The 25,833-nt window shown below is 48.7% G+C and overlaps 1 protein-coding gene across 1 annotated transcript in view; it reads right to left on the bottom strand.

Moving 5' to 3' along the window:
- LOC147123316 (palmitoyltransferase ZDHHC2-like) overlaps positions 1 to 25,833 on the bottom strand; it is a 230,397-nt gene that overhangs the window by 136,449 nt on the left and 68,115 nt on the right. The window contains exon 5 of the mRNA XM_085970680.1: positions 1,440 to 1,509. Within this exon, the coding sequence (XP_085826806.1) occupies positions 1,440 to 1,509 (70 nt within the window). The remainder of the gene's footprint in view (positions 1 to 1,439; positions 1,510 to 25,833) is intronic.

Below are 25,833 nucleotides of genomic sequence, written 5' to 3'. Positions count from 1 at the left end.
TGCTGTTTCGGAAAACCTTTGCATTCTTATGCGGTGCCCGCAATGCCACATGCATGCAGTCAATGGCGCCCTGCACCATGGGAAAGCCCGCTATCCTCGCAAAGCCAAATGCGCATTCATGCTGCTTGTCCCGGGTCATGGGGAAAGAGATGTACTGGCGTCTCCTTTTATAGAGGGCATTTGTCACCTCCTGGATACAGCAATGGATGGCGAACTGAGAGATATTGGTGATGTCCCCAGTAACTGCTTGAAAGGAGCCGGTGACATAAAAATTCAGAGCCACTGTGATCTTCACTGCCACCGACAGAGACGTCCTGGTCCTCAGTTAAGGCTGCAGATCTGGTTGCAGCAGGTGGCAGAGCTCAGTGACCACCTCCTTGCTGAAGTGCAGCCTGCGCAAACACTGCTCCTCAGACAAATGTATATAGGAGAATTGTTCCCTGAATACCCTGGGAGGGTAAGGTCCCTTGTGCAGAGGCCTGTTGGTCCTCCTCCCTCTGGCCATGATTGCCACTCTCTCTCTGCGTCTCTGTTGCCTCCGATTCTGCAGGTGCAGGACGACGCCCCGAATCAGTGCAGCCCCCAGAGCCTCTTGACAATCGAAGTAATGAAGGTCAAATCCAAAAGAACCTGCAAAGTGCTGTTCAGTAGCCAAAACTACTTCACACAGCGTTGAATCTCTCCAGAAGTCTCTCTCTCTCTCTCTCTCTCTCAGAATCTCTCTCTCTCTCAGAAAGAGTGGTGCAAAAATGTCTCCCACAAAAAAAGGCAGGAAGAGGGCACCTTTAAATAGCGCTCCCCCAGCCCCTTCTCGACTGCAAAATGTTCCCCTCTCCCTGTCGTTGCTTGCGGCAGGCGGAAAGGAAGGGGGCGCCACTCAATATCCGGTCCGGGGCGCCACCGGGGCGTTGCGCGCTCGACTGACGTCACAATCTGCGGGCGCAGAAGATCGGGGCAGTATTGTTTAGCGCCGCCGCAAAAACTCTGGTCAATTTCGCGAGCGGCGCAAACATCGCCACGCCCGGGCGCTAGTTGCTTTGCGCCCCGTTAACACCCTCTTAGGGCTAATCAACCGAATATTTCCCCCTTAGTCTTTAGTGAAACGTACGTTTCCTGCCAGCTAACCCAATAATTTCCCTGCCCAAGCATTGTAATGTTGTAGAACACTCCTCTTCCTCTCATGTTGCTGCATGACTGCTATAATGGTGACGAATAGCAGTGTAAATGTAAACTTGAGCAGTGGCTCTAGTGGGAAAGGCCCAAAGAAGTAAATAAATAAGAACTGTATAGACTTGAGAAATACTGTATTATGAGTTGCTTTGGTATTCAGTCTAAAAAAAAGTTATAATAACACGTTATGGTACTGGAAGTCAAGCTAAAACTAAAAAAAGAGTATACTGAACTGTTAGAAATGTTATAAAAAGTAAATAAATGCTTACTTGTCACAGACCGAACAGTGGTGACAGCGATCCGGCTTCACAAGTTGACATCTGTCGCAGTATCGAATTGCTTTGGAAACAATGTTACACATAAGGATATGGGACAAAAATCTGGGCAAAAATAACACTACAGATATTTGTAAAAACACATTAATCCAAATCATCACTCTGTCAGTCCCCCAGCATATGAATGCTTACTGTATTTATACAAAATTCATTTGTCCATTCTTTTAACAAAAGAGTTAGCCTCTTTACTTGAAAAGGTTAACTGGATTAAAAGGACTTCATTAAAATGGGTTAACCACATCCATTAAAATAGCAGATGAAGTAATTTCATATGAACATATTAAGCATTTAAAAGCTAGTGCTGCAAGAGAGATAATTATAATACAGGTAGTGGAATCCAGTCTTTCACAAGTGGAAGGACTGAACATAGAATATATGCTTTCTACATAAATAAAATCAGTTGAAACTGATTCCATATTGCCATTATTATTGTTATATATGCATTTGTTTAATGGCTGATTTTTTCCACATATCCAAGGAGTACAGTAACATCATAACAATCAAAATAATGACATTTTCTGTTAACTTGTAGCTACTAACATTTAAATTATACCACTTAATGCATATCATACAATAAAGTCACCATATCTGCCACAGGCCAAGAATGAAAATTTTCTAAGTTTGATACGATGTAAAATCATTCGACGTAATATTAGAATTAGATGAAGACAAATTTTTGAGGATATGAATACATAGAAATGGCTTTGCAGAATTTAATTCTACAAAAATGTAGGACTTTGAAATATTCTGCCATAATGTCAGAGGGCCACTTGGTACAAATGGAGCCAACTTACTTAATGGCTTTGCTACCAGGCCAATCAGTCTTAACATCAGTGGTGGAAAAACTAAGAGAGACCACGGTCAAGGACAAAATTAATTTTCACTTAGAGAAGCATGGGTTAATAAGGGACAGCCTGCATGTACTTGTTAAAGGCAAATCATATCTGACTAACCTGATTGAGTTCGTTGATGAAGTAACAACACCAACAACAACAACTTGTATTTATATAGCCGCTGTAACGTAGTAAAATGTCCCAAAGCGCTTCACAGGAGTGTTATAAAACAGAATTTGACAACGAGCCACATATGGACAAATTAGGGCAGATTACCAAAAGCTTGGTCAAAGAGGTAGGTTTTAAGGAGCGTCTTAAAGGAGGAAAGAGATGTCGGGAGCTGTGAGAGCAGAGTTTCAGTGAGTATTTAAACTCACTTTTGCGGGCTTTTTTTCACAGGCCAGTGTCGGGAGTGGTGAGAGCGGCGGTACAGTGAGTATTTAAACTCACTTTCGCGGGCTTTTTTACAGAGGCCAGTGTCGGGAGCGGTGAGAGCGGAGGTTCAGTGAGTATTTAAACTCACCTTCGCGTTTTTTTTTTTTACAGAGACTTACCAATCTCACAGACCGGCGGCGGCGTTCCAGAGCCACGTCACGATTCAAAACATGACGCGGGCAGGAGGAAGCAGCTGATTGGGTGAGTACGGCCAGGTGAGTATTTATACTATATAGTTTGACAGTTAAGGTTCATAGTTTATAAAGTTTAGAAGGTCTTAATTTTGTGGTTATAATTTCTAAGGTCTCTGTTGTGTAGCGGGGAGTGCTAGGAAACAAGGGCCCTTGAGTATATCATTTAATTGTAGTGTAATTGGTGGTATTGATTTAATTTAAATTAATTAAAGGGCAAGTCATGGCAGCAAAGCTTGGCCCCGTGGCATGCTCCTCCTGCACTATGTGGGAAATCAGGGACACTTCCTGTGTCCCTGGCGACCATGTGTGCGGGAAGTGTATCCAGCTGCAGCTACTGGCAGACCGCATTGTGGTGCGGGAGCTGCGAATGGATACATACTGGAGCATTCGTGATGCTGAGGATGTCGTGGATATCTGTTTAATCAGTTGGTCACACCGCAGGTAAAGGCTGCACAGGCAGGAAGGGAATGGGTGACCACCAGGCAGAGTAGTAGGCGCAGGCAGATAGTGCAGGGGTCCCCTGTGGCCATCCCCCTCTCAAACAGATATACCGCTTTGGATATTGTTGGGGAGGATGGCTTATCGGGGGAAGACAGCAGCGACCAACTTCCTGGCACCATGGGTGGTTCTGCTGCATGGGACGGGAGGAAAAAGAGCGGGAGAGCTATAGTAATAGGGGATTCTATTGTAATGGTAATAGATAGGTGTTTCTGCGGCCGCAAACGAGACTCCAGGATGGTATGTTGCCTCCCTGGTGCAAGGGTCAAGGAAGTCTTGGAGCGGCTGCAGGGCATTCTGGAGGAGGAGGGTGAACAGCTAGTTGTCGTGGTGCATATAGGTACCAACGATATAGGTAAAAAACAAGATGAGGTCCTAAAAGCTCAATATAAGGAGTTAGGAGGTAAATTTAAAAATAGGACCTCAAAGGTAGTAATCTCAGGATTGCTACCAGTGCCACGTGCTACTCAGAGTAGAAATAGAAGGATATTTCAGATGAATACGTGGCTAGAAGAATGGTGCAAGGGGGAGGGATTCAAATTCCTGGGACACTGGAACTGGTTCTGGGGGAGGTGGGACCAGTAAAAACTGGACGGTTTACTCCTGGGCAGGACCGGGACCAATGTCCTAGGGGGAGTGTTTGCTAGTGATGTTGGGGAGGGTTTAAACTAAAATGGCAGGGGGTTGGGACTCTGTGCAGGGAGACAGAGGAACTGGAAGCAAGGATAGAAGCAAAAGACAGGAAGGAGAAAAGCAAAAGTAGAAGTCAGAGAAATCAAGAGTGTAAATCAAACATGGCCACAGTAAACAATAATTCTGAAAGGTCTAAGAGTGTTAAAAAAACAAGCCTGAAGGGTTTGTGTCTTAATACGGGAGCATTCGTAATAAGGTGGATGAATTAGCTGCACAAATAGATGTAAACGGATATGATATAATTGGGATTACGGAGACATGGCTCCAGGGTGACCAAGGCTGGGAATTCAACATCCAGGGGTATTCAATCTTCAGGAAGGACAGGCAAAAAGGAAAAGGCGGTGGGGTAGCATTACTGGCTAAAGAGATTAGCACAATAGTAAGGAAGGATATTAGCTCTGATGATGTGGAATCTGTATGGGTAGAGCTGAGAAATACCAAGGGGCAGAAAACATTTGTGGGAGTTGTATACAGACCACCAAACAGTAATGCTGAGGTTGGGGATGGCATTAAATGGGAAATTAGAGATGCGTGCAATAAGGGCACAGCAGTTATCATGGGTGACTTTAATCTACATATAGATTGGTCTAACCAAATTAGTAACAATACTGTGGAAGAGGAATTCCTAGAGTGTATATGGGATGGTTTCCTGGACCAATATGTCGAGGAACCAACGAGAGATCAGGCCATCTTACACTGGGTATTATGTAATGAGAAAGGATTAATTAGCAATGTTGTTGTGCGAGGCCCCTTGGGGAGGAGCGATCATAATATGATAAAATTCTTCATTAAGATGGAGAGTGAAGTAGTTGATTCAGAGGCTTGGGTACTGAATTAAAATAAAAGAAACTACGATGGTACGAGGCGTGAGTTGGCTAGGATGGATTGGGGAATGTTACTTAAAGGGTTGACGGTGAATAGGCAATGGCAAACATTTAAAGATCGCATGGGTGAACTACAGAATTTGGACATCCCTGTTTGGCATAAAAATAAAACAAAAAAGGTGACTCAACCATGGCTAACAAGGGAAATAAGGGATAGCATATGATCCAAGGAGAGGACATATATATTGGCCAGAAAAAGCAGCAAACCTGAGGATTGGGAGCAGTTTAGGATTCAGCAAAGGAGGACAAAGGTATTAATTAAGAGGGGGAAAATAGAGTATGAGAGTAAGCTTGCAGGGAACCTAAAAACTGACTGTAAAAGCTTCTATAGATATGTGAAGATAAAAAGATTGGTAAAGTCACGTGTAGGTCCCTTGCAGTCAGAATCAGGGGAATTTATAATGGGGAACAAAGACATGGCTGACCAATTAAATACATACTTTGGTTCTGTCTTCAAAAAGGAGGACACAAAGAAACTCCCACAGATGTCGGGGAACATAGGGTCTAATGAGAGGGAGGAACTGAAAGAAATCAGTATTTGTAGGGAAATGGTGTTAGGGAAATTGACGGGATTGAAGGCCGATAAATCCCCAGGGCCTGATAATCTACATCCTAGGATACTTAAGGAAGTGGCCCTAGAAATAGTAGATGCATTGCTGGTCATCTTCCAAAATTCTATAGACTCTGGAACAGTTCCCATGGATTGGAGGGTAGCTAATGTAACCCCACTATTCAAAAAAGGTGGTAGAGAGAAAACGGGGAATTATAGACCGGTAAGCCTGACATCGGTAGTGGGAAAAATGCTAGAGTCCATTATAAAAGATGTAATAGCAGAGCACTTGAAAAACAGTGACAGGATCGGACAAAGTCAACATGGATTTACAAAAGGTAAATCATGCTCGACTAATCTACTGGAATTTTTTGAGGATGTAACTGGTAGAATAGATAAGGGAGAACCAGTGGTTGTGGTGTATTTGGACTTTCAGAAGGCTTTCGATAAGGTCCCGCATAAGCGAGTAGCGTGCAAAGTTAAAGCACATGGGATTGGGGGTAAGGTACTGACTTGGATAGAAAACTGGTTGGCAGACAGGAAGCAAAGAGTTGGAATAAACGGGTCTCTTTCCGAGTGGAAGGCAGTGACTTACTAGTGGGGTACTGCAGGGATCGGTGCTAGGACCCCAGTTATTCAAAATATATATCAATGATCTAGACGAGGGAACTAGATGTAATATCTCCAAGTTTGCAGACGACACAAAGCTGGGTGGGCGTGTGTGCTGTGAGGAGTCATAGAGTCATGGAGTCATAGAGTTATACAGCACAGAAAGAGGCCCTTCAGCCCATCGTGTCTGCGCCGTCCATCAAGCCCTGTCCAATCTAATCCATTTTCCAGCATTTGGTCCATAGCCTTGTATGCAATGGCATTTCAAGTGCTCATCCAAATGCTTCTTGAATGTTGTGAGGGTTCCTGCCTCTACCACCCTTTCAGACAGTGAGTTCCAGACTCCAACCACCCTCTGGGTGAAAATGTTCCTCCTCAAATCCCCTCTAAACCTCCTGCCCCTTACCTTGAATCTATGCCCCCTTGTTATTGACCCCCCTACTAAGGGGAAAAGTTCCTCTTTATCTACCCTATCTATGCCCCTCATCATTTTGTACACCTCAATCAGGTCCCCCCTCAGCCTTCTTTGCTCCAAGGAAAACAACCCCAGCCTGTTTAGTCTTTCTTCATAGCTGAGGCGCTCCATAGCACGTTTAGCGAGTTGTTCATGCCTCAGGGTAGGGCAGCACAGGGGGTGACCATCAGGCGGAGCAACAAAGGCAGGCAGGTAGTGCAGGGAACCCCTGCGGACATCCCCCTTTCAAACAAGTATACCGCTTTGGATACTGTTGAGGGGGATGACTCACCAGGGGAAGGCAGCAGCAGCCAACTTCCTGGCACTGGAGGTGCTCCTGCTGCCCAGGAAGGGGGGAAAAAGAGTGGGAGAGCAATAGTGGTAGGGGATTCTATAGTAAGGGGAACAGATAGGCGTTTCTGTGGCCGTAGACGTGAATCCAGGATGGTTTGTTGCCTCCCTGGTGCCAGGGTCAAGGATGTCACTGAGCGGCTGCAGGGCATTCTGGAGGGGGAGGGTGAACAGCCAGTGGTCGTGGTCCACATTGGTACCAACGACATAGGTAAAAAGAGGGATGAGGTCCTGCAGCAAGAATTTAGGGAGCTAGGGGCAAGATTAAGGAGCAGGACCTCAAAGGTTGTAATCTCTGGATTACTCCCGGTGCCATGTGCTAGTGAGTATAGGAATGGGAGGATAGAACAGATGAATGCGTGGCTAAAGGGATGGTGCAGGAGGGAGGGCTTTAGTTTCCTGGATCACTGGGTCTGCTTCTGGGACAGGTGGGACTTGTACAAGTCGGACGGTTTACACCTGAACCAGAGGGGAACCAATATCCTTGCGGGGAGGTTTGCTAGCACTGCTGGGGGGTTTTAAACTAACTCGGCAGGGGGATGGGATACAGAGTGGAGCTATAGTAGGGGGTGATGTACAGCCAAATACGGAGGAAAAAACAAGTCAGCAGGGAAGGCAGAGCAAAGATGTGAAGGCAAAAGGGAATATGGCAGGGCTGGAAGGCATTTATTTTAATGCACGGAGTCTTGCAAATAAGGTGGATGAACTGAAGTTGTTGTTGAACACATGGGAGTACGATATTGTTGCTATCACGGAGACATGGTTGAGGGAGGGTCAGGACTGGCAGCTGAATATTCCGGGGTATAGAATCTTCAGGCGAGACAGAGGGGGGTGTAAAAGGGGAGGGGGTGTTGCAATATTAATTAAGGAGTCAATTACTGCTGTAAGGAGGGATGATATATTAGCGGGTTCCTCTAATGAGGCCATATGGGTAGAACTTAAAAACAAAAAGGGGGCAAGCACTTTGCTGGGAGTGTACTATAGGCCCCCAAACAGTCAGGGGGAGATAGAGGAACAGATATGTAGGCAAATCTCAGAAAAGTGTGAAAATAATAGGGTAATAATAGTGGGGGATTTCAACTTCCCCAATATAAATTGGGATAGTCAGGGTGTGAAAGGCTTAGAGGGTGCAGAATTCTTAAAGTGCATCCAGGAGAGCTTTTTGAGCCAACATGTAGAAAGTCCTACAAGAGAGGGGGCGGTACTGGACCTAATTCTAGGGAATGTAGCCGGGCAGGTGGTGGAAGTGTGTAGGAGAGCATTTTGGCGATAGTGACCATAATTCGGTGAGATTTAAGGTGGTCATGGAAAAAGACAAAGACGGCCCGGAAATAAGGGTTCTAAATTGGGGGAAGGCCGATTTTAATAAGATAAGGCAGGATCTGGCCAAAGTGGACTGGGAGCAGCTACTTATAGGAAAATCCACATCAAAACAGTGGGAGGCTTTCAGAAGGGAAATAGAGAGAGTACAACACCAACATGTTCCTGTAAAGGTCAAGGGTGGGACCAACAAGCAAAGGGAACCTTGGATGACAAGGGATATACAAAAATGCATTAGGAAAAAAAGGGGGGCTTTTGGCAGTTACAAAAGACAAAAGACGGAGGAAGCCCTAGAGGAGTATAAAAGGTGCAGGGGCATACTTAAAAAGGAAATTAGGAGGGCGAGGAGGGGCCATGAAATAACACTGGCGAGCAAAATAAAGGAAAATCCTAAGATGTTTTATAAGTATATTAAGGGCAAGAGGATAACCAGGGAAAGGGTAGGGCCCATTAGGGACCAAAGTGGCAAGCTGTGTGTAGAGCCAGATGAAGTAGGTGGGGTTTTAAATGAATTTTTTGCCTCTGTGTTCACTATGGAGAAAGACGATGTAGACATAGAAGTCGGGCAAGGGGACTGTGACATACTTGAACATATTAGCATTGAGAGGGAGGAGGTACTAGCGGTTTTAGCAGGCCAAAAAGTGGATAAATCCCCAGGCCCGGACGAGATGTATCCCAGGCTGCTGTGTGAGGCAAAGGAGGAGATTGCAGGGGCTCTGACACAAATTTTCAGAACCTCTCTGGCCACAGGGGATGTACCAGAGGACTGGAGAACAGCTAACGTAGTACCATTATTCAAGAAGGGTAACAGGGATAAACCAGGGAATTACAGGCCAGTGAGCCTAACATCTGTGGTAGGGAAATTATTGGAAAAAATTCTGAGGGACAAAATTAGTCTCCACTTGGAGAGGCAAGGATTAATCAGGGATAGTCAGCATGGCTTTGTCAAGGGTAAATCATGTCTGACCAATCTGATTGAATTTTTCGAGGGGGTGACTAGGTGTGTGGATGAGGGAAATGCTGTGGATGTGGTTTACATGGACTTCAGTAAAGCTTTTGACAAAGTCCCGCATAGGAGACTGGTCAAGAAGGTAAGAGCCCATGGGATCCAGGGGGCCTTGGCGCGTTGGATCCTAAACTGGCTGAGTGGCAGGAGGCAGAGGGTGATTGTCGAAGGTTGCTTTTGTGACTGGAAGCCTGTGTCCAGTGGGGTACCTCAGGGATCGGTGCTGGGTCCCTTGCTGTTTGTGATCTACATTAATGATTTGGATGAGAATGTAAAGGGTATGATCAGTAAGTTCGCGGATGACACGAAAATTGGTGGGGTGGTAAATTGCGAGGAGGAAAGCCTCAGGCTACAGGACGATATTAACGGGTTGGTCAGATGGGCGGAAAAGTGGCAAATGGAATTTAACCCGGAAAAGTGCGAGGTGATGCATTTTGGACGGACAAATAAGGCAAGGGAATACACAATGAGTGGTAGGACCCTAGGAAGTACAGAGGGTCAGAGGGACCTTGGTGTACATGTACATAGATCCCTGAAGGCAGCGGAACAGGTAGATAAGGTGGTTAAAAAGGCATATGGGATACTTGCCTTCATTAGCAGAGGCATAGAATATAAGAGCAGGGAGGTTATGATGGAGCTGTACAAAACGCTGGTGAGGCCACAGCTGGAGTACTGTGTGCAGTTCTGGTCGCCTCACTATAGGAAGGATGTGATTGCTTTGGAGAGGGTGCAGAGAAGATTCACCAGGATGTTACCTGGGATGGGGCGCCTCAGCTATGAAGAAAGACTAAACAGGCTGGGGTTGTTTTCCTTGGAGCAAAGGAGGCTGAGGGGGGACCTGATTGAGGTGTACAAAATGATGAGGGGCATAGATAGGGTAGATAAAGAGGAACTTTTCCCCTTAGTGGGGGGGTCAATAACAAGGGGGCATAGATTCAGGGTAAGGGGCAGGAGATTTAGAGGGGATTTGAGGAGGAACTTTTTCACCCAGAGGGTGGTTGGAAGCTGGAACTCACTGCCTGAAAGGGTGGTAGAGGCAGGAACCCTCACAACATTCAAGAAGCATTTGGATGGGCACTTGAAATGCCATTGCATACAAGGCTATGGACCAAATGCTGGAAAATGGGATTAGACTGGACAGGGATTGATGCACGGCGCAGACACGATGGGCCGAAGGGCCTCTTTCTGCACTGTAAAACTCTATCCCAGGTAACATCCTGGTGAATCTTCTCTGCACCCTCTCCAAAGCAATCACATCCTTCCTATAGTGAGGCGACCAGAACTGCACACAGTACTCCAGCTGTGGCCTCACCAGCGTTTTGTACAGCTCCATCACAACCTCCCTGCTCTTATATTCTATGCCTCGGCTAATGAAGGCAAGTATCCCATATGCCTTTTTAACCACCTTATCTACCTGTTCTGCTGCCTTCAGGGATCTATGTACATGTACACCAAGGTCCCTCTGACCCTCTGTACTTCCTAGGGTCCTACCACTCATTGTGTATTCCCTTGCCTTATTTGTCCGTCCAAAATGCATCACCTCGCACTTTTCAGGGTTAAATTCCATTTGCCACTTTTCCGCCCATCTGACCAACCCGTTTATATCGTCCTGTAGCCTGAGGCTTTCCTCCTCGCAATTTACTACCCCACCAATTTTCGTGTCATCTGCGAACTTACTGATCATACCTTTTACATTCTCATCCAAATCATTTATATAGATCACAAACAGCAAGGGACCCAGCACCGATCCCTGAGGTACCCCACTGGACACAGGCTTCCAGTCACAAAAGCAACCTTCGACCATCACCCTCTGCCTTCTGCCACTCAGCCAGTTTAGGATCCAACTGCCAAGGATGCAGAGAATCTCCAGTACGATTTGGACAGGTTGGGCGATTGGGCAGATGAAGTATAATGTGGATAAATGCGAGGTTATCCACTTTGGTGGCAAAAACAGGAAGGCAGATTATTATCTGAATGGCAATAGATTGGGGGAAGGGGAAGTGCAATGAGACCTGGGTGTCCTTGTGCACCAGCCACTGAAGGTAAGCATGCAGGTGCAGCAGGCGGTTAAGAAGGCAAATGGTATGCTGGCCTTCATAGCGAGAGGATTTGAGTACAGGAGCAAGGATGTCTTTCTGCAGTTGTACAGGGCCTTGGTGAGACCACACCTTGAGTATTGTGTGCAGTTTTGGTCGCCTTATCTGAGGAAGGATGTTCTTGCCATGGAGGGAGTGCAGCGAAGGTTCACCAGACTGATACCTGGGATGGCAGGAATGACGTATGAAGAGAGATTGGGTCGATTAGGCTTATATTCGCTAGAGTTTAGAAGAATGAGAGGGGATCTCATTGAAACTTATAAAATTTTAACAGGACTAGACAGACTAGATGCAGGAAGGCTGTTCCCGATGGCGGGGGAGTCCAGAACCAGGGGTCACAGTCTAAGGATAAGGGGTAAGTCATTTAGGACTGAGATGAGGAGGAATTTCTTCACCCAGAGAGTGGTGAACCTGTGGAATTCTCTACCACAGAAGACAGTTGAGGCCAATTCATTAAATATATTCAAGAAGGAGTTAGATATATTTCTTAAGGCTAAGGGGATCAAGGGATATGGGGAGCAAGCAGGGACAGGGTACTGAATTTGGATGATCAGCCATTATCGCATTGAATGGCGGAGCAGGCTCGAGGGGCCGAATGGCCTACTCCTGCTCCTATCTTCTATGTTTATGTTTCTATGTTAATCGTCTGCAGGGCTACGGCCCAAGAGCTGGGAAGTGGGATTAGGCTGAATAGGTCTTTCTTGGCCGGTGCGGACACGATGGGCCGAAATGGCCTCCTTCCGTGCTGTAACTTTCTATGTAGAGAGGCGGAGACGTTTAGGGAAGCAATTCCAGAGATTAGGGCCTTGTCATCTGAAGGCACAGCCACCAATGGTTGAGCGATTTAAAATCAGGAATGCTCAAGAGGCCAGAATTAGAAAAGAGCAGATATCTCAGAGTGGTTGTGGGGCTGGAGGAGATTACAGAGATCGGGAGGCGCGAGGCCATGGAGGGATTTGAAAACAAGGATGAGAATTTTAAAATCAAGGCGTTGCTTAACCGAGAGCCAATGTAGGTCAGCGAGCACTGGGGTAATGGGTGAACGGGACTTGGTACGAGTTAGGGCACGGGCAGCAGAGTTTTGGATGACCTCAAGTTTACGTAGAGTAGAATGTGGGAGGCCAGCCAGGAGTGCGTTGAAATAGTCAAGTCTGGAGGTAACAGAGGCATGGATGTGGGTATCAGCAGCAGATGAGCTGAGGCAGGGGCGGAGTTGGGCAATGTTACTGAGGTGGTACAAGGCAGTCTTAGTTATGGCTTGGATATGTGGTTGGAAGCTCATTTCAGGGTCAAATATGACACCAAGTTTGCACAGACTAAGATAGATGCCAGGGAGAGGGATGGTGTCGCTGGCTAGGGAACGGAGTTTGTGGTGGGGACCGAAGACAATGGCTTTGGTCTTCCCAATATTTAGTTGGAGGAAATTTCTGCTCATCCAGTACTAGATGTCGGACAAGCAGTCTGACAATTCAGAGACAGTGGAGGGGTCGAGAGAAGTGGTGGTGAGGTAGAGCTGGGTGTCATCAGCTGAGACTGTGTTTTTGGATGATATCGCTTAGGGGCAGCATGTAGATGAGAAATAGGAGGGGGCCAAAGATACTGTTCCCTCTAAGGTGCGCGGCTGCGCGCCCATGCACTAATCCTCAAGCTGCCATGCAGTTGAATTGAAATGCCTCGCAGAGCCGGACAGCAGCTGGAGCAGGGGAGCGGCTCGATAAAAACACCAAGACTTTGAAGCCCTCTGCACATGCGCGGTATCGCGGAGCCGTGCATGCACACCAGATCCCCTTCTGCGCATGCATGGTTTTGACAAATCCGCGCATGTGCAATACCCCACCATTGCGGCCTACATTACAGGCCATGCTTTAGCAACAGGATGGCTGGATCCGTTGGGGTGGGAGGGAGAGCGAGGATCGAAAGGGGGGAGAGAGAGACTGGGGGGAGAGAGAGAAAGACTGGGGGGAGAGAGAGAGGCTGGGGGAGAGTTACTGGGAGTGAGAGAGACTGTGGGGAGAGAGACTGTGGGCAAGAGAGAAACTGGGGTGAGAGGGAGACTGGGGGAGAGACATAGGGGGAAAAATTCGGTATTGCCCCATTTGGGGCGCTAGTATTGGCGGTGCGCAAAGTTTAGCGCCAGGCGCAAATTATCGCCACCTCGAGCGATATTGGGTTGCAGCGCCCCTGAAGGTGATTGCGGCGCTAAATCAGGCGCTGCACGGTAGTCTTAAGGCGCTAACCCGGCGGCGCAACGCAATTTCTCCGCGGGCGGGCGCAGCGCAGGTGCTGTCAATAATCGATTTCACCTAGACACGCTGGCACCGGCCAGCTCTTAAAGGGGTGGGACGATTCTCATCTGCAGCCACACTCTGCGCCTTGTAGGCCTCAAAATCGGCGGTTACCTACCTGTGGCGGCCAAAACTTCAAGGACATGGAGAGGGTCAGGGAGAGAGCGCAGCGCTTCAGCGAGGGGGCATTGGATGCTCTGGTTGGCGCGGTGAAGCGCCGGCGATCTGTGCTGTACCCGGAGAATAACAGGAGGCCTAATCAGGCCGAATACCGCAGAGCTTGGAGGGAGGTTTCCCAAAGAGTCACCTCCAGCAGCATAGTGCCCAGGACTCCTGTGCAATGCAGGAAGAAGTTCAACGACCTCACTCGGGTCGTTAGGGTGAGTGCCTTTTCCGGAATCATCTCCATCCCTCCATCTGCACCTCACTTTATGGCCAGAGGGTGTGCGAAGCCCCAATGGCCAGCTGTCATCCAGCACCCATGGCCCTTTCTGGAAACACACACGCGCCTTCAGCTCAGTGCATAACATAAGGGCTATTCTACCATGGGAGGCATGTGATGTCAGCTCAGGGCAGCATAATGTAAGGGCTATTCTACCATGGGAGGCATGTGATGTCAGCTCAGGGCAGCATAATGTAAGGGCTATTCTACCATGGGAGGCATGTGATGTCAGCTCAGGGCAGCATGTTTCATCACATCCCGTCCTTTCTCTTGCAGGCCAAGCTGGCGAGGAACCGCAGGCAGCAGCTTCGTACCGGAGGAGGCCGGCCTCACCTGCAGACCCTTACAGACCTTGAGGAGCGAGTCCACCAGATTGTTGCAAGCCGGATGAGTGGTCCCGTCACCACTGGAGCTGCCGACCCCATTGTGCACAGCGATGGTAAGGTCATCACCTTTTTGAACTCTCTCCTTCCACTTGTTCCCCCCACCAGCATGCTTTTTCACTCTGGACCCAAGTCAGAGCATTGCAGCACTCATGCATCCCTTGCTGCCACCCTGTCCTTTCGCTAAAGCCACTCTTCAACCTCCCTGCTTTCAGATGCTGCATCACCAGCTTGGGAGCCGGGCCCTCAAGCTGCCACTGCGACTGACTCGGGAGGTGACGAGCAGGAGGAAGCCGGACCATCCGTACCACCCTCAGGCGAGCCAGCCCATCTGCAGACTGGGGAGACTACTTCCCTGGAGGGGAGCAGGGGGGAATGCTCTGAGGAGGATGCAGCTCCAGGACCCAGCGGCCTGCAGCAACGTGAGGGGGGTAGGGAAGCTCGGGGGCCGTCTTCCCCGGAGGACGAGTCGGGCCGCGAGTGCTGCTGCACAGAGCGCAGAAGAGGTGCGTGCCCTCGCAGAAATGAGCGCCCAGGCTGGGCTGAGGCACACTGAGCTCATGGCTGCAGTGGCAAGAATGCCTGAATCCATCGAGACACTGGCAAGGAGTGTCCAAGACTTCGGCGCAGCACAGGCAAGGAGTGTGCAGGACTTTGGCGCAGCACAGGCAATGAGTGTGCAGGACTTCGGGACAGCACTGGCAAGGATTGTCCAGGGCTTCACCGAAGCACTGGCACCTGCCACGCAAGTGCTGAGTGCTGCCACGCAGTCAGTCGCTGGTCTCATGCAGACGCAGGTTGAGGCCACGCGAGCACTGACTGCTGCCACCCTCGCTGGATCGGGCAGGAGTACCCGGGCCCCTCGCCGCGCCACAGCAGGCCAGCAATCTGTGCACCAGCCGATTGCTGCGCATGCTGCGGTGCTGCCCCGTCAGAGTGCCAGTGTGTCGGCCGACCAGGGAGCTGCTGCCGCTCTCAGGATGACAGCATTCGTGATGCCACCACTGGCACGTCTCCACTGCAGCTGCCACCACCTGTAGGACAGACTGCTTCCACCCATGCAGAGTTGGAGCAGTCAGCAGCCGGGCCCTCCAGGCCCAGAGCTCGTCCAGGCCATCCCTCAGGGGCATCTGCGCTTTCGAACAGTCAGCAAGCCTCCCCCAGCCTTGCTGCAGCCACTGGGGTCCCATTACGGAGGAGCTGCAGGGAGGGAAGGGGCCAATCTCGCAAGCGAAGCAGATCACCATCGAGGGGGAAAAAGTAGAAGTTGCTGCTGATACCTGTTATTTGTAGAATTCAAGGCCGACGATGCTGGTCTGAATGTGAGTTATGTTTTGGACAGTGTCCCGGTTGTGCGAGACACTTATGTGGCAGTCTGTTTGTTTTGCTTTTTGTTGCCATTGCTTTGTCATGCGGGAAGGAAGCACATTTTGTAAAATAAACAACTTTATTTACAATGGCCATGTCTACTCTTTACATACATTTTGCCCTTCACCGGCTTTGGGGTATCAGAACGGTTCCATTCCTGTTCTTGGAATGGTAGCAAGCATTCCCTGAGAGGGGCCTAGAAGCGACTTGTGATAAGCCTCTGACGGACGGCCCTTGCAGTTTGTGCCTCCCTCCCGTCTTGGTCCTCCTCCTCCTCCTCCTCTGCTGGTGCTTCAATGTCTGGTGGCATTGGCTGGGTCCTGAGGATTGCCAGGTTATGCAGCATGCAACACACAACCACAAAGTGGGAGACTCGCTCAGGTGAGTACTGAAGGGCTCCTCCGGAATGGTCCAGACAGCGGGACCGTTGCTTCAGCACGCCGATTGTGTGCTCAATAATGTTCCTGGTCGCTTGATGGCTCTCATTGTAGCGTTCTTCAGCAGGGGTGCTGGGCGAACGGAGTGGGGTCATCAGCCACGGGCACAGAGGATAGTCCTTGTCCCCGAGAAGCCAGCCTCCTGGGTGAGCTGGGGCCTCGAAAAGGTCTGCCACAGAAGTCTGGCGCAGGATGAAGGCGTCGTGGCTGCTGCCTGGAAACTGGGCATTCACAGCGAGGATCAGCTGTCGGTGGTCACAGACCAGCTGTACATTCAAGGAATGGAACCCCTTGCGGTTGCGGAACTCCTCCGTATTCTCTACAGGCGCCCGCAAAGCCACATGCGTGCAGTCAATGGCGCCCTGCACCATGGGGAAGTCCGCTATTCTTGCGAAGCTCTCTGCGCGCTCTCGCTGCTTGTCCGGGGTCATTGGGAAGGAGATGTACTGCCGCCTCCTTTTAAAGAGGGCATTAGTCACTTGACGGATGCAGCAATGTACCGCGAACTGCGAGATGTTGGCTATGTCCCCAGTTGCGGCCTGAAAGGAGCCGCTTGCATAGAAGTTAAGCGCAACAGTGATCTTCACAGCCACCGACAGAGATGTCCTGCACCTTATGTTGTATCCGTGTGTTAATGGAGACATGGAAGGCAGGAGTTGGTTTCACAGGTGTTTACTGAACAAAGTCTGGAGGTGAACAAACTGATACAACACAATATACAGGCTTATATAGCCCGAGTGGCCATTACCGGCATTACAGTACACAGGGGGCTCTTAAAGGCACATACACTACAATTCCTCCCCTTTTAGCCAACCAGTGCATAATATTTTAAGTAATTATTAATTACATGTTACAAGAACAATAATCTACACATTGCTGCAGTTAATCAATTATAAGTCAGTCTCTCTGGAGGCTTCCTGACTCGGTCCGGATAACGCCTCGGTGGTGTAGTAGTTTCTGGTGGTGTAGTAGGTTCTTTTAGCAAGGCTGATTCGGCTTGAATGCCAGTGTCGGGTTCATCTGGTTCCAGTATCACCAGATCGGAGGTAGATACTATAGGTATCTCTACTTCATCATTAGGCGTATAGAGTTGTGGTGTAGGTGTCCCTTTTCGGATGACTCTATGATCTGGTCAGCATGGCGCCTTATTATGCTTTCTCCAATGTCCACGGTATACATCAGCGGTCCTAGTCGTGTGCAAATAGTTCCAGGCTGCCATTTCTCGGTACGGTAGTCCCGGGCCAAAACTTGTTGACCTATCTGGAAGGTTCTAGTTGGCCTTTCATTCATGCCTTGAAATTGCCGGTTCTCCACGTCCCTTCTGATGTTTGGCTTGATCAAATCCAGCCGGCATCTTAGGCTTCTATTGAAGAACGTCATGGCGGGAGTTTGGTTTGTAACCATATGTGTTGCATTCCTGTATGCAAACAAGAAGTTATCTACCTTATGCTGAAGTTTTATGTCTTCATTACCCATGGCCTTTATGGCCTTCTTGAAGGTCTGGACAAACCTTTCAGCTAATCCATTGGTGGCGGGATGGTATGGGGCGGACGTGTAGTGCTTAACCCCATTGTTTTTTAAGAACTTCCTGAATTCTTCGGACACAAATTGCGGTCCATTATCAGAACAGATCTGTTCAGGCAGCCCATTCCTGGCAAATATGGTCCTTAATACTGTGATGGTTTTTTCCGTGGTGGTGGAGGACATCTTTATTACCTCCGGCCACTTGGAGTGTGCATCAACCGCGATTAAGAACATTGAGTCCATAAATGGACCAGCAAAGTCGATGTGTACCCTTTGCCATGGAGATGAGGGCCACTCCCATGGATGTAGAGGGGCTTGTGGTGGAGCGTTTTGGACCTTCTGGCATCCAAGGCAGCTCTTGGTCATTTCTTCGATGTCTCCATCGATACCTGGCCACCATACAAACGCCCTGGCTAGGTTCTTCAGTTTCACTCCACCCAGATGCCCCTCGTGAAGCTCCTTTAGCATTTTATCCTGGAGTTTGGGTGGAATCACCACTCTGGATCCACACATCAAGGTTCCTCGGCACACTGACAGCTGTTCTCTTCTTTGCGAGAATGCTGGCAACAGTGGTTCGCCATGTGCTGGCCATCCCTTCACTGTTAAATCGTAGACTCGTGAGAGAGTCGGGTCATTTCTCGTTTCCTTTTCAATGGCAGAATTTGTTACTGGTAGACATTCCACTACGGTAGAGTGGAACATTTCCACTGGGTCTACTGTAGGTGCCTCTTCTACCGTTGGCAACGGTAGGCGCGATAACCCGTCAGCATTCCCATGCTGTTTTGATCCTTTGTATTCTATGTCATATTGGTGTGCCCCTAGAAAAAGGGACCACCTCTGTAGCCTTTGTGCTGTCATAATGGGAACACCCTTTTTAGGGTTGAATATGGAGATGAGGGGTTGATGGTCAGTCAACAAGGTAAATTTTTGCCCGTGTAGGTAATGGTTGAATTTCTTCACTCCCCATACTAGGCTGAGTGCTTCCCTGTCGATTTGGGCATAGTTACGCTCAGCTGAGTTCAATGAGCGTGACGCAAAAGCTATCAGCCGTTCCGAGCCATCAGGGAATCTATGCGATAATACCGCTCCTACGCCGTAAGGGGATGCATCGCACGCCAGTCTGATTGGCAGTGATGGGTTGTAATGAGCCAAAACTTCCTTGGACGTGATTAAGTCTTTGCATTTATGGAAGGCACGTTTACAGTCTTCGCTCCATTTCCAAATTACTCCTGTTTGTAGCAGTTCATTAAGAGGGTGCAGAAGAGTTGATAAGTTCGTTAAAAATTTATGATAGTAATTTATCAATCCCAGGAACGACCTTAATTGTGAGACATTTTCAGGTGCTGGGGCTTTTATGACCGCTTCAATTTTTTCAGGTGACTTATGCAACCCTTCCTTGTTAATTATGTGGCCACAATATGATATTTGTTTCTGGAAAAATTCACACTTGGGGCGATTTGCTCGTAGGCCCCGTTCTCAGCATGGTAAGCACCTGCTCCAAATTGGCAAGGTGCTCATTGTTGTTTTCTCCTGTTACAAGGATGTCGTCTAGGTAGCATTGAGTCCCCGGAATCCCTTGGAGGACTTGCTCCATAGCTCTTTGCCAGATAGCTGGAGCTGATGCTACTCCGAAAACCAGTCGATTGTACTGGTACAGGACTTTGTGTGTATTTATCGTGAGATACTTTTTAGAGGCCTCTTCAACCTCCATCTGTAGATATGCCTGTGCCAAGTCAATTTTGGTGAAACGTTTCCCTCCGGATAGTGAGGCGAAAATATCTTCTATCCTCGGAAGAGGATATTGTACCATGTGAAGGACCGGGTTTACAGTCACCTTGAAGTCTCCACAGATGCGAATTTTTCTCTGTTCTTCAGATTTATCATTATTCAACGTTTTCTTCATGACCGGGACAATGGGTGTTGCCCACTCGCTCCAATCTATCTTGGATAATACGCCTGCCTTTTCCAAATTCTCCAGCTCTGCCTCAACTGCTGGACGAATTGCGTATGGCACCAGCCTTGCCTTAAAAAACTTGGGAATTGCCGCATCTTCCACTTTTATTGAGGCGGTGATGCCTTTCAAGGTTCCTAGTTTCTCTTGAAACACTTCCTTGGCGTTGGCCAAGATGTCTTTTAATCGTTCAGGTATGACGTCATCATCATTTTTTTTCTTACTGGTCACCGTCAGTGCCTGAATGGAGTGCCAGTCTAAATGTATCTTCCTGATCCATTCACGTCCCAACAGCGGTGGACCACCATCTTGTAGAACGTATAAATACAACTTCTGTATTTCCTTGCCGTTGTATACAACAGGCACCCTTATTTTTCCTTTGGGGTATACTTTCTGCCCCGTATATGTTTTCAAGATAATGGATGTGTCTTTTAAAGGTGTATGCGGAAATAGCCGCTCGTAATCCCGTCGATTTATGACGGTCAGAGCTGATCCTGTATCTAGCTCCATTTTAACTGGGGACCCCGCTATCGTGAGGGTAACCCAAATGGTCTGGTAATCTTCTTTGGCAATTACATTATGTAATTTGAGACAGCTTAGTCTCTTGTTTCCGGAGTCGCTATCGCTCTTCTGGTCTTCGGAGCTACTGTCCGTCATCATTTGTACCTTTCTGTACTTTTCCTTATTGATTTTTTTCTTGTCCGTGGATTTTTTTTGTCCAGATCGGCATACACGTGCAATGTGTCCAATCTTTCTGCATTGCCTGCATGCTTTGTCCTTGAACCAGCAGTCCCTCTGGTCATGGGTGGATCTGCCGCAGCGATAACATCTCTCGAAACCCTGTGTCATTTCATGGGTGCCGAAGTCCTGTGTCTTTTGCTGTATCTATGCAGCTCCTCTTGCGGCTGCTTCGTATGATACAGCCATACTGAAAGCCTTGTCCAGTGTCAAATCTTTCTCAGAAAGCAGCCTTTTCTGTGTTCCTTCACTTAGGAGACCGCAGACGAATTTGTCTCGAAGAGAATCTGCCAGTCCTGCCCCGAATTGGCAGTGCTTTGATAGCTTCCTTAATTCGGTGAGGTAATCAGCGTTACTTTCATTCTTGTGCTGATTCCTCTTGAAGAATTTGAATCGTTCCGCTATCAGCAGCGGTGTTGGGTTTAAGTGCTCCTGTAGGGTATCAACAATCTCCTTAAAATTCTTGTCCTTTGGTTTGGCTGGAGTGATTAAGTTTTGTAACAGCCCGTATGTCTTTGCGCCCATTAGATTTAGAAGTACTGATGCCTTTTTATCATTTTCTATTCCATTTGCTGTGCAATATACCTCCACTCTTTCCACATATGTGGTCCAATCCTCTATATCGTTATCAAAAGCATCAATATTGCCAGCCTTAGACATCCTGGAAAAAAATGGCGCTTCCCGCGCTTTCCTTTCTTCCCTGCAGAAAAAAAATGGCGCTTCCCGCACTTTCCCGCCACTGCTGCTGCCGACAACGCTGTTTTCCGCGGTTTTTATTTACAGGTGGAGACTCGTTCTCGCCGGACTCTCTGGGACTTTTCCCTCCCTCTGCTTGGTCCGAACACCGACCTGCTTTGCAGCGCCGGCCGTCTCCCAAGTGCTTCCCCCCTCTGTCTCTGTTTGCCTCCGCCTTCGCTGCTCGGCCTCGCTGCAGAGCCAGCCGATGGAGCCCCAGCCCGCCGCCCAGGAAGGATTATTGCAGTACCTGACACCAGCTCGGCTAGCTGGTGAAACCACAGTTTTTTTTTTTCTTTCTTGCTTTTCTTCGACTTTGGACGTCTGAGGAATCGATGCCCTTGAGGTGCTGCCGAATTGCAGGTAAGTCTGTTTCCAATTCGTCGCCACTGTTGTATCCATGTGTTAATAGAGACACGGAAGGCAGGAGTTGGTTTCACAGGTGTTTACTGAACAAAGTCTGGAGGTGAACTAACTGATACAACACAATAATCAGGCTTATATAGCCCGAGTGGCCATTACCGGCATTACAGTACACAGGGGGCTCTTAAAGGCACATACACTACACCTTAGCTGAGGCTGCAGATCTGGCTGAAGCAGGTGGCAGAGCTCAGTCACCACCTCCTTACTAAAGCGCAGCCTTCGGAAACACTGCTCCTCCGACATGTTCATATATGAAAATTGCTGTCGGAAAACCCTGGCAGCGTAAGGTCTCGTGTGGCGACGTCTGTTGGCCCTCCTCCGTCTGGCCATGCCTGCCCCTCTATCCCTGCATCTCTGTGCCCTGTCAAGATGATTCAGAAGCAGGACATTCCTATCCAATGCAGCCCCCATATTAAGTGCGCACAGAAAGTATGCCGTTTGAGATGCTCACCAACAGCAAATTGATGGTCAGAAGGCTGAAGTTCTTCTGCCAGCGCTGGCTCAATGTAGAAATGGCTCTCCTTGTGCAGCTGAGCAACTCTCTGTATCTCTCTAAGAAGTTGTGGTCCAAAAATGGCTGCCGCTTTTATTCCACACCAGTCCCCTTTAAAGAATGCCCCCCCAGCCCGACAGCGACTGGGAAACGTTCCAGGTAAGCTGTCCTTATTAGCGCCAGGCGGAACGGAGGGGGGCGCCACTGAATTTCCGGTCCGGGGCGCCCCAAAGGCGTTGCACACTGAAATGACGTCATGATCTGCATGCGCCGGTGAGCGGGCGCTACGGTTTAGCGCCGGCGCTAAATGTCCGCTCAATATGGGGAGAGGCGCAGGGATCGCTGCGCCCGGGCGCTAGTTGGTTAGCGCCCCACTTGCCGGACTCTTTAGGCGCTAATGGGTGGCGCAACCAACTGAATTTTTCCCCCATAGAAACAGATGATAGGAGCAGGAGTAGGCCATTCGGCCCCTCGAGCCTGCTCCGCCATTCGATGAGATCATGGCTGATCATCCAAATTCAGTACCCTGTCCCTGCCTTCTCCCCATATCCCTTGATCCCTTTAGCCTTAAGAAATATATCAAACTCCTTCTTGAATATATTTAATGAATTGGCCTCTCCTGCCTTTTCTGGTAGAGAATTCCACAGGTTCACCACTTTCTGGGAGAAGAAATTCCTCCTCATTTCTGTCCTAAATGGCTTACCCCTTATCCTTAGACTGTGACCCTTGGTTCTGGACTCCCCGACCATCGGGAACATCCTTCCTGCATCTAGTCTGTCCAGTCCTGTTAGAATTTTATAAGTTTCAATGAGATCCCAACTCATTCTTCTAAACTCCAGCGAGTGTAAGCCCAATCGACCCAATCTCTCCTCATACGTCATTCCTGCCATCCCAGGTATCAGCCTGGTGAATCTTCGCTGAACTCCCTCCATGGCAAGAACATCCTTCCTCAGATAAGGCGACCAAAACTGCACACAATACTCAAGATGTGGTCTCACCAAGGCCCTGTACAACTGCAGCAAGACATCCTTGTTCCTGTACTCAAACCCTCTTGCTACGAAGGCCAACATACCATTTGCCTTCTTAACCGCCTGCTGCACCTGCATGCTTACCTTCAGCGACTGGTGCACAAGGACACCCAGGTCTCGTTGCACATCCCCTTCTCCCAATCTATTGCCATTCAGATAATAATCTGCCTTCCTGTTTTTGACACCAAAGTGGATAACCTCGCATTTATCCACGTTATATTGCATCTGCCATGCTTCTGCCCAATCACCCAACCTGTCCAAATCATCCTGGACTTTCTTGGCATCCTCCTCACAGCACACACGCCCACCCAGCTTTGTGTCACCTGCAAACTTGGAAATATTACATCTAGTTCCCTCATCTAGATCATTAATACATAGTGAATAGCTGGGGTCCAAGGACCAATCCCTGCGGTACCCCACTAGTCACTGCCCGCCACTCGGAAAAAGACCCGTTTATTCCAACTCTTTGCTTTCTGTCTGCCAACCAGTTCTCTATCCAAGTCAATACCTTGCCCCCAATTCCATGTGCCTTAACTTTACACGCTAATCTCTTATGTGGGACCTTATCGAAAGCCTTTTGAAAGTCCAAATACACCACATCCACTGGTTCTCCCTTATCTATTTTACCAGTTACATCCACAAAAAATTCCAGTAGATTAGTCAAGCATGATTTACCTTTTGTAAATCCATGTTGACTTTGTCCGATCCTGTCACTGTTTTCCAAGTGCTCTGCTATCACATCTTTTATAATGGACTCTAGCATTTTCCCCACTACCGATGTCAGGCTTACCGGTCCGTACTTCCCCGTTTTCTCTCTACCACCTTTTTTGAATAGTGGGGTAACATTAGCTACCCTCCAATCCATGGGTACTGTTCCAGATTCCATCGAATGTTGGAAGATGATCAGCAATACATCTACTATTTCTGGGGCCACTTCCTTAAGTACCCTAGGATGTAGATTATCAGGCCCTGGGGATTTATCGGCCTTCAATTCCATCAATTTCCCTAACACCATTTCTCTACAAATACTGATTTCTTTCAGTTCCTCCCTTTCATCAGACCCTATGTTCCGCGACATAGAGAGACGAGGGGAGAGAGAGAGACTGGAGGGAGAGACTGGGGGGAGTGAGAGAGACTGGAGGGAGAGACTGGGGGGAGTGAGAGAGACTGGGGAGAGAGAGAGACTGAGGGATAGAGATTGAGGAGAGGGAGAGAGAGACTGGGGGAGAGAGACCGGGGGGAGAGACCGGGGGGAGACAGAGAGAGACTGGGGAGAGAGAATGGGGAGAGAGAGAGACTGGGGAGAGAGAGACTGGGGAGAGAGAGAAACTGGGCAGAGATGGGGGAGAGAGAGAAACTCGGGAGAGAGTGAGAGAGACTGGGGAGAGACTGGGCAGAGAGAGAGACTGGGTGGAGAGAGAGAGACTGGGGGAGAGAGGCTGGGGAGAGAGAGAGACTGGGTGGAGAGAGAGAGACTGGGGGAGAGAGACTGGGGAGAGAGAGAGACTGGGGGAGAGAGACCGGGGGGAGAGAGAGGCCGGGGAGAGAGAGAGACCGGGGAGAGAGAGAGAGACTGGGGGAGAGAGAGAGAGAGACTGGGGAGAGAGAGAGATTGGGGAAAGAGAGACTGGGGAGAGAGAGAGAGACTGGGGAGAAAGAGACTGGGGGAGAGAGAGAGAGAGAGACGGGGAGAGAGAGAGACGGGGAGAGAGAGATGGGGGGAGAGAGAGCGAGACTGGGAAGAGAGAGAGAGAGAGACTGGGGGGAGAGAGAGTCTGGGGGAGAGAGACTGGGGAGAGAGACTGGGGGAGAGAGAGACTGGGGGGAGAGAGAGATGGGGAGAGAGAGACTGGGGGGAGAGAGAGATGGGGAGAGAGAGACTGGGGGTGCGAGACTGGGGGGAGAGAGAGATGGAGGAGAGAAACTGGGGGTGAGAGAAACTAGGGAGAGAGTGAGGCAGCGTTGGTGTTTTGGACACAACGGGGGTGGGGTAGGGCAAGGAGATAACATGAGGAGTCTTTGCCTGGCGAACAGCACTGAGAATCGTTGCCAGAGAGAGAGAGAGAGAGAGACCGTGACTTAAAGCTTCATCTCTTGTTTTCCTAGTGATATATTTAAATGCATCAAATCCATTGGCAAAATTCTGTGTCCATGTTTTCTTCACGCTTCTGATTTGTCCTTAGTTCCACCCCATGCATGTGGTTTTACTCACTCACCCGCCCCCACTCTGCTCTTCGATTTTCTTTATTATTTTTCACTTGGGTTATATCTTGATATTTCATGTGGCTTCTAAGAATTATCCTGCCGCCCAAGTTGCAGCTTCCAGTGGTTGTGGCATTTGTGATCCCGATGTGGTTCCTGGAGAACCAGATCCAGAAGCTGGAAGAATCTCGGGGAAACTGGGTCAGTCAGGACATTGTTAGCGTTTGTGGAATAAAACCCCATTCTGCACCCAGAGCTTTGTTGTAATATAGACTGGAAGCTGGTACTGTAATTTAATTTTATATGTATCTATTATATATATAAAAAACTCATTTCCTAATCCCAAAGCATCCCTTTGGTGTTGCATTATCAATAAAGCAGCTGCACTTAACAAAC

Source organism: Somniosus microcephalus, chromosome 2 (assembly GCF_052327205.1).
Source record: "Somniosus microcephalus isolate GS21.2 chromosome 2, FLI_Smic_1.0, whole genome shotgun sequence".
Classification (NCBI taxonomy): Eukaryota; Metazoa; Chordata; class Chondrichthyes; order Squaliformes; family Somniosidae; genus Somniosus; species Somniosus microcephalus.
This window is presented reverse-complemented; position numbering and strand designations above follow the sequence as displayed.